Genomic DNA, 9,008 nt, shown 5'->3' with positions numbered 1-9,008 from the left:
GTTCACATTTTTGTCTGTGCTGACAAGGGCTCCATTAGGATTGCAGGACTCCATTAAGATTGCAGCGTTGGAGTCATTGGGCGGGTGCAGCAAAGAGACTCGTGATGGCAGGGAGTCCTGGCCACGGTCAGTAGCCCAGGCCTGCTGACCCCCTGGCAGCTGGTGGCATTCTTGCAGTCCCATTGATTTGGGAGGGGTGTCCTCCTGCAGGACCTGTGCCCTTGTTTGTCTGCAGGGGTGAGAGGAGCAGTCCATGCACAGAGCTGTGCTCTGTGTGATCTCTGGGAGCATCCTGSAGCCTGCTGGGCTGACTGCTCTCCAGTCCCCAGGATGGACCCTTGTCAGGTCTGGAATTTCCTGTTTGGTTTTCTCTCCTGACATTTTTCTGTTTAAACTCTGTCCAGAGCAGAGCAGTTACGTCTCCTGTGCATACTGAGCACTGTTTCTCCAAAATCACCGTGAGTTGCTCTGAGTCCTGTGGTCTCCTGTTGAGGTGTATGTGTGGTAGCGCTGGGTCTGTGCTTCCCAGGCCATTAGCAGAAGGATACCACTCAGAAAAACAGCGTCTGCCTTAGGGAGCCAGAGAGTACGAGTTTTAYCAACTTGTAAAGCCACAGAACTGTTCTGTTGTTGTGTCTTGTTTTTGTCACAAGCTTTCCCATGATGTTTTTGTTTGTTTTCTGAAGACCCAAGGCCTTGGGGGTGACAGTGCAGGTCCTACAATGTTCCTGCTGGCTCTCTTTAGGAAGGGCGTTAAGGAGGTTTTTGCCACCTTCTGGGCCCTTTCAGTTTGCCTTTTGAGTTGCTGCTGCCAGCATGTTTCCATTGCTCATTCCCAGCAGTGCATTGCCCATTTCTGGAACCCATCTTGGCGCAGCAGCCCCCAGTTTAGTCGTGAGGAGCAGGGTCAGGAGCCCTTGTGGCGATGGGGTCTGTGTGGGAACACCCTGCTATATGGGGACTCTCTGTATGGGGTCTGTATGGGAACACCCTGACTCACTGTTCTCTCCTCTCCACCTGCAGGTCCGAGCCGTAGCGGGTGCAATGAGCGCTCCGTGCCGGCCCTGCCATGGAAGGCTGTGACTCGCCCGTCATCCCTGGGAAGGACAATGGGTGCGGCATTCCTCAGCACCAGCAATGGACTGATCTCAACAGCACCCACCTSCCCGAGGCGGCCGGCAGCATGGAGCAGCCCGTGGCCGAGAGCTGCAGCCCCCTGGACAGCCTGAGGGTCCCCTTCCCCGAGCGCGTCCCCGAGAGCAGCGCGGCGGGGCCCGGGGCCGGGGCCGAGCCCGCGGCCAAGGAGGTGAGCTGCGGGCAGTGCACGGCCTCCTTCGCCGGCCTGCAGAGCTACATGGAGCACCGCTGTGCCGGCGCCCGCCCGGCCCCGCCGCCCCGGGGGGACAGCGCCAGCGACAGCAGCGACGACGGCGACGACGAGAGCGACGTGGAGAACCTGGCCGGCGAGATCGTCTACCAGCCCGACGGCTCGGCCTACATCGTGGAGAGCCTCAGCCAGCTGGTGCAGAGCGGGGCCGCCGGCGGCAGCGGGGCTCTCCCCTCGCTGCTCCCCAACTCTCTGCCCAAGCAGGGAGAGCCCTCGGCCGCCGCTCCCGTCTACCCACAGATCATCAACACCTTCCACATAGCCTCATCCTTCGGGAAGTGGTTTGAGGGCTCAGACCAGGCCTTCCCGAATACCTCAGCCCTGGCGGGCATCAGCCCCGTCCTGCACAGCTTCCGCGTCTTCGATGTGCGACACAAAAGCAACAAGGATTACCTGAACAGCGATGGTTCTGCCAAAAGCTCCTGCGTATCCAAAGATGTTCCCAACAATGTGGACCTGTCCAAATTCGATGGCTTTGTGCTCTATGGGAAGAGGAAGCCCATCCTGATGTGTTTCTTGTGCAAACTCTCCTTTGGGTATGTCCGCTCGTTTGTGACCCATGCCGTGCACGACCACCGAATGACTCTGAGTGAGGAGGAGCGGAAAATTCTTAGCAATAAGAACATATCCGCTATCATCCAAGGGATAGGCAAAGACAAGGAACCCCTTGTCAGCTTTCTGGAACCAAAAACCAAAACCTTTCAGCACCCTCTCGTTTCCGCAGCTAACCTCATAGGCCCTGGACACAGTTTTTATGGTAAATTCAGTGGCATTTGCATGGAAGGGGAGCAGGCCCTCCAGGCCGGGGTGGCCGGTGCAGCTGAGCCGCCACCAGCAGCGGGTGTCCTGGCCCCCAGTGCACTCCTCAACCTGGGCGGGCTGACCAGCTCAGCTCTCAAGACTCCCATTACCTCAGTACCCCTGGGCCCGCTGGCTTCCAGTCCCACCAAATCCTCGGAGGGCAAGGACCCTGGGGGCGCAGAGGGGGAGAAGCAAGAAGGGGAAGACCAGGACAGCCTCTCGGAAAAGGTGGAGCCAGCCGAGGAGGTGGAAGAGGAGGAGGAGGAGGAYGTGGAAGAGGAGGAGGAAGAGGAAGAGGAGGAAGAGGAAGAAGATGAGGATGATGAGGGTTGCAAAGGACTGTTTCCAAACGAGTTGGAGGATGAACTGGAGGACCGGCCCCAGGAGGACGCTGGGGCTGTGGCAGGCAGTGGCAGCAGCAAAAAGGACCTTGCTCTCTCAAACCAAAGCATTTCTAACTCTCCCTTAATGCCTAACGTGCTCCAGACGTTGTCGCGGGGCACGGCTTCTACTAGTTCTAATTCTGCTTCTTCCTTTGTCTTTGATGGTGCAAACAGGAGGAATCACTTAAGCTTTAACAATGAGGGTGGCGTAGCCAGTGTGGCCGAGGGCAGCAGGAGGCTGGACTTTATCGATGAAAGTGCCAATAAAGACAATGCCACAGCACCAGAACCAAATGAGAGTGCAGAGGGCGAGGACGGGAGCTACATCTCCCATCACCAGCATGCTGGCCCCCTCTGTGAACTCGGGGGTGGGGAGTGCCCCTCGGGGAGCGGCGTSGAGTGCCCAAAGTGCGACACGGTCCTGGGCTCCTCGCGGTCGCTGGGTGGCCACATGACCATGATGCATTCTCGCAACTCGTGTAAGACGCTCAAGTGTCCCAAGTGCAATTGGCACTACAAGTACCAGCAGACGCTTGAGGCGCACATGAAGGAGAAACATCCCGAGCCGGGCGGCTCCTGTGTCTACTGCAAGAGCGGCCAGCCACACCCGCGGCTGGCGCGGGGTGAGAGCTACACCTGTGGTTACAAACCTTTCCGCTGYGAGGTCTGTAACTACTCCACTACTACCAAAGGCAACCTCAGTATTCATATGCAGTCYGACAAGCATCTCAACAACATGCAGAACCTGCAGAACGGAGGGGGAGAGCAAGTGTTCAGCCACAGCGCGGGGGCAGCGGCAGCGGCTGCGGCAGCAGCGGCAGCCGCGGCCGCCAACATCAGTAGCACCTGTGGGGCTCCTTCCCCCACCAAACCAAAAACCAAACCCACGTGGCGGTGTGAGGTGTGCGACTACGAGACCAACGTGGCCAGAAACCTCCGGATCCACATGACCAGTGAGAAGCACATGCACAACATGATGCTGCTGCAGCAGAACATGTCCCAAATGCAGCATAACCGGCACCTGGGCCTCGGCAGCCTGCCATCCCCCGCCGAGGCCGAGCTCTACCAGTACTACCTGGCGCAGAACATGAACCTTCCCAACCTGAAGATGGACAGCACTTCTTCAGATGCACAGTTCATGATGGGGGGGTTCCAGCTGGATCCCACCAACCCCATGGCAACGATGGCTCCATCTCTAGGTGAGGCTGACGGGGTCTCTCACCGAGTTTGTGTGAGAGCCAGCGAAGGGGGCTGCCACCGTGGCCCTTTGTGCAGCAGTCAAGGATGGAGGCTGCACAGTGCACATTYCTCATCTGTGTTCGCCCAGAGCAGYTTTTCTCATCTTGTGGCTTTTCTAGTACATTTTCCAAGAGTTTTCTTGGATAGGGAATTCATGCAACAGCAGATAACGGGTTATGGATGCCACGCACTGAATGTTCCTCCTCATTTTGGAAAGCATCCTAACTACAGTGTTTCCTGAGAAGTTCTCCTGGGTTTGGTGAGGAGTGGGAGTAGTTTGGTTGGTGGCTTTGGGAGAGGATGTAATCGGCTGCTGGCAGTCCCAAAGGCAGCTKTGGGGTTGGTTTGTTCCACACTGTTGCCTTGAGAAGGCAAGGTAAGCAGGTTTGAGAGGGGTGGAAGGGGTGGTGTTCCTCTGCTGCCAGAATGAGAAACAGGATTTTGGAAGCTTTTGAAGCTCAGAGCCTCTGCTTACTGAAGTTCAGGGCAGCTTTGATAAGTTGGGAATGTTTGAAGTGAAACTCTAAAGTAAATGACAGGGTGTTGGATGTCCATGAGCTGGCTAGAGAGCGATTGGAGACCTGTGCTCTTGATGGTTGCAAATCTCACACTGAGGGTGCAGAGGGAGGCCCTGCCCCTGTTAATGAGCACTTGACACCAGCTTGGCCCTTCTGACTCGGATACCAGGGCTGTGAGCTTTGCGAGAAGTGAAACAGATCTTTCCCATCTTTACACTTTGGTCCAAAACTGAGCAGAACATTAATAATTCAGAAGAGTCTGCTTTTGGCTTTTTCCAGCATGGTGAGTTCAGGAGAGACTGACTTAAGGAGCATTTGCTTCTCAGCAAATAGATTGCAGCATTGGAAATGAGAAGTTAAGGAAATAAGATCTCTTTTTGATTGACTGAGGAATTGTTGACCTGAAGGTTCTTTTCATAGGATTGTTCAGCTGAGCTGTGGTATCAGATTGAGATAAAATACCAAAAGCTGTAGAAAGAGCATAAATGTCTCAAAAATAGAAAAGGAGAACAAGGTGGCCCAGGGGTCCTGGCTGGTCTCTGTGCTTGTTAAAATGTTCCTCTGTCTGCATCTTTTAGGTGCTCTGGTGTGAGTAGGAGCTTATTGTGCTCAGTAGCTGTGAGTGAGCAGAGTTGAGCTCTGGTTTAAAGAGTCAKCCTGACAAACACACGGGGTCCTCCYGGCTCTCTTGACATGCTCTCACACCCTCRGTATTAGTTGTTGTTTTTCCTTGTCAACACTGGTTTTAGAAGATTCTTCACCATTCTGAATTCTTGAAAAAGAGATTAGATATAACAGTGCAGGAGTGGCACTTCTCAGGTTGTTTTTGTCCATGCCATGTGGTGCCAGCTTGTGACAGCAGTGCAGTGACCTCCCTGTGACACTGCCATTGGCTGGGCCTGGGGCTGTTGACCTTTGTTTTATGTGGTAGGGATTGCGCTCAGCTACTGCGTGAGGTTGCATATGCTTCTCCAGGGAGGCARGAAAAAGCAGAATGAAGTGTTAATGTTCTTGAAATGGCCACGGAGACTTTCAGTGTGGTGCTATGGAGTTCTTCATCCTCTCAAAGTCTGTAGGGTTTTTCATGCCACCTTTGATGGCAGAAGGCAGGATGATCCTGCAGCAGGTGGGTAGCAAGGGTGATTGCAGCCTGTTCCCAGCTTCCTACACTGGCTGCAATGTGGCCTTTTACTCCAGCTGTGGTGCTGACCGGCAACGTGGGAGGAGTGGGGACAGAGAGAGCTGCGTGTGGTCTCACTGTGTGTTCGTGGGTATACAGGTGGCACTTGGGAGCAGCTTATGCTCTGCTCTGTGTTTATCTTCTGGCAGGATTTCAACCTTTCCGACCTCGTCTTCCCCTTTTCTCTTTGTGCAGTGGGTGGCGAGATCCCGCTGGACATGCGGTTGGGTGGTGGCCAGCTGGTGTCTGAGGAGCTCATGAACTTGGGTGARAGCTTCACGCAAACCAACGACCCATCACTGAAGCTTTTCCAGTGTGCTGTGTGCAACAAGTTCACCACAGATAATTTGGACATGCTGGGCCTGCACATGAACGTGGAGCGGAGCCTCCCCGAGGACGAGTGGAAGGCGGTGATGGGGGACTCGTACCAGTGCAAGCTGTGCCGCTACAACACGCAGCTCAAAGCCAACTTCCAGCTGCACTGCAAGACAGACAAGCACGTGCAGAAATACCAGCTGGTGGCACACATCAAGGAGGGGGGCAAAGCCAACGAATGGAGGCTCAAGTGCGTGGCCATTGGGAACCCGGTCCATCTGAAATGCAACGCGTGTGACTATTACACCAACAGTCTGGAGAAGCTGCGGCTTCACACTGTGAACTCGAGGCACGAGGCCAGCCTGAAGCTCTATAAGGTAAGGGTTGGCTTTGYTTCATGTYCTTGCATTTTCCAAGGAAAATCTGYGTTGAACCCCAGTGGATGGTGACCCTGAGATGAGCTGCTGAGAGGTGTCCATTGGGACCCCATCTCAGTGCGTGCTGCAGCTCTTCACCCTGTGTTCTGTTAGTGAGTGATTGGCTTTGGGCCAGTAGATGTTCCACAGTGCTGTAAAGGGGGCTTGTGTGTCTTAGGGCACTGCCACTGTGATGCTCTGCACAGAACAGGCTTTGTCAGCTCCTTCCCAGGCAGGTCTCTCACTTTGTGGGCACTGGAAGGCTTTCTGGGGTGCAGTGTGCTGGTGCTGGGCAAATGGAGGGGCCGTGGCTGCAGTGCTGTGCTGCTCTGGTTGTCAGTGCTGGGAACTGTGAGCAAAGCGCTGCTGGAGGCTGGGAAAGGCAGGAGGCTGGAGGAGGAGGCTGGGATAGGGAGGAGGCTGGAAAAGGAGATTGGAGGAGGAGGTTGGAGGTTGGAAGAGGAGGTTGGAATAGGAGCTGTGAGCGTGTGCCCGGCCGTGCACATGGAGGCATTGCACGCTTTCATCCACAACAGTATTTGGCTGTCACTTCCATCTTGTTGTGTTTTCCTCTCAAGCCCTCGGTCTGTGCTGTCTTTGTAACCATTATAAGCTCTTCTCTTTCCCATCTCGTTGRTCTGGTTCCCAGCCCCCTCCCCTGGCTGGCCCAAACCCTGTGGGCTGTAACCCAAGAGGAGCTCCGGATACAGTAAATAGTCCTTTCACTCGTGCAGCAGAATTGCTCCAGACGTCTCTATTGATTTTCACTGGACTTAAAGCTTCACCTTTTTCTCTAATCATCCCATAATAGCTTTAGTATGAACAATCAGGTACGAATTGCCATAAATCTCAGCAGCCGCATCCCCTCCATTCACACGTGCTCTCCCGCTCCTTGTCTGCTCATTCCTCACAGGTTTTTTTATATTCTTTCTGTRCTCATCCTTTTTTCCTGCTTTCCCCCAAATGTGCTGAGGTTTCTTTATATACACATAGAGTGTACCTCGTGCTTTTTAATTATTTCTTTGAAATTTCTTTATTATGTAATGGGAATATAAGACCTGACATTGAGCTGTACAGTACCTACTGCATCACAGTGCAGACATGTTTGCACTCAAGGATTTGTCCTAGGAATTAGCAGATCCAGTAAATTCAGGGAGGAARGAGATAACCAGGAGCATCATACAATGTTTACCTTAAATAATGGTTRTTGGACCTACCTGCAGTTGGTGGGGAGCTGTTCAGAGCAGGATTGTGTTTCTCTGAGCTCGCCCTGGAGCCCAGGGTGGCTGTGGCAGTGACTTTTACCTCTTGAGTTGGGATCCAGCCTCACCCAGCAGAGTCTGGCTCTAAAAAGGGTCAGGTCTGCACATGCACCTCTGCCCTCTGGTGTACAGGAGATCTTAGAGAGTTACACAGCTTGGAAATTGGGGGCAGGAGAGCCCCAGTGAGACTTCAGCTGAGGGAACTGAATCTCCTCTGTCTGTGGAGGTCAGTTYGGGGTACAAGAGGGTTGTTTGAAAGCTGTATTATGATTTTTTTTACCCAAAACATTGTTCTTTTAAGTGTACATTGCAAATGTTTAAAGCTTCTTTATCCAGGCCCTGCATATACAGTGGGTTCCACTGGGGAAGAAGCAATTGGGGTACTAGAATTCTCTCACTGAGGGGGAAAAAAAGGGGGAAAAAAATCCCACCAGCATTGGGGGACAGGCTTAGGTTCTTGTAATAAAGATTCCTAGGATGTTTTTCTCGGGCAGGTAAAGAGGAATTGTCAGTTTTCAGGTTTGTGAGAGTCCTGAGCAGTCTCAGTGTTTCTCCAGCCCTGTGTTGCCTCTGACACAGCAGCAGTGAAACATCAGCTGAAGGATAACACATTTCAGAGGAATGGATTCCTTTGGATGCTCCTCACATTGGCCTTGTAGTACAGCTGGATAAACCCTGGAGCAGAGGACAGTGATGGCTGGATTGGCAGCATCCCTGTTCAGCAGGGATTGATTTAATGGAGGAKCCTCTCTGGTGAGGTGAGGATCAGGATCAGTGGAGCTCCAGCAGCACCCTGGTCCTGGCAGCAGCTGGAGCACCATCCCTGTGCTGAGAACTGAAGGGATGCAGCGACTGGGGGGAGTTCACAGAATGCTTTCTCTTCTCTCAGGCCTTGGTGTGGTCTGCAGTAAATTGAGATTGATTGGATGTTATTTTTCCTCTTGCTAATGTAATCCATTAGCCTGGCACATGCATAATCAGTTTAGAGCACAGTTAACTGGATGTAATCGAGTTCTTCCCTGCCTGCTGGAGAAAATCCTCTCCAGATGCTGCTGGGTGAGAGCACACACTGGGCTTATCACACACAATCCTCCTTATTCTTCTGCTTTTGCCATTTTTTTCCTAAATCACATGTTATTGGCTGCTTGCATTGCCCAAGAGCCACTTCTGTCAGTGTTAACTTGCTGCCAGAAAATGTGATCTGGACACACTGTCAGTCCACACTCTTTTCAGTCTCCTCCTGCAGCACTCTCAGTGCCAGGGGAGAAGCTCTGGTCTTCTGCTGCCATCTTCATCCTGCACAGTGCAATGGCTTCCCCCAGCCAGGGAGAGGAATGGCAAAAGTCTGAAAGGGTCAGGTAACCTTTCCTTTATTGCTGTGTTCACCCATTTCCTTGCTGTCCCCCTCAAATCCTGTGACTAACTGGAAATGCTGTTGTTTATCTGGCACTTGCTGGGGAATGTGATGCTTGTGCCTCTCCTGTGACTGTTGACCTCGGGTGGCCAA

The 9,008-nt window shown here is 53.2% G+C and overlaps 1 protein-coding gene across 2 annotated transcripts in view; it reads left to right on the top strand.

The window, feature by feature from the left end:
* The first annotated feature begins 1,023 nt into the window (after positions 1–1,023).
* Positions 1,024–9,008, top strand: part of ZFHX3 (zinc finger homeobox 3) — a 76,507-nt gene continuing 68,522 nt past the window's right edge. For both annotated transcript variants that reach the window (XM_057383054.1, XM_057383053.1), the window contains exons 1-2: positions 1,024–3,770; positions 5,704–6,200. In XM_057383054.1, coding sequence (XP_057239037.1) covers positions 1,070–3,770; positions 5,704–6,200 — 3,198 coding nt within the window. In that variant the 5' untranslated portion in view covers positions 1,024–1,069. The remainder of the gene's footprint in view (positions 3,771–5,703; positions 6,201–9,008) is intronic.

Source organism: Malurus melanocephalus, unplaced genomic scaffold (assembly GCF_030028575.1).
Source record: "Malurus melanocephalus ecotype Western Australia unplaced genomic scaffold, MMel_1.1 scaffold_605, whole genome shotgun sequence".
Lineage (NCBI taxonomy): Eukaryota > Metazoa > Chordata > Aves > Passeriformes > Maluridae > Malurus > Malurus melanocephalus.
This window is presented reverse-complemented; position numbering and strand designations above follow the sequence as displayed.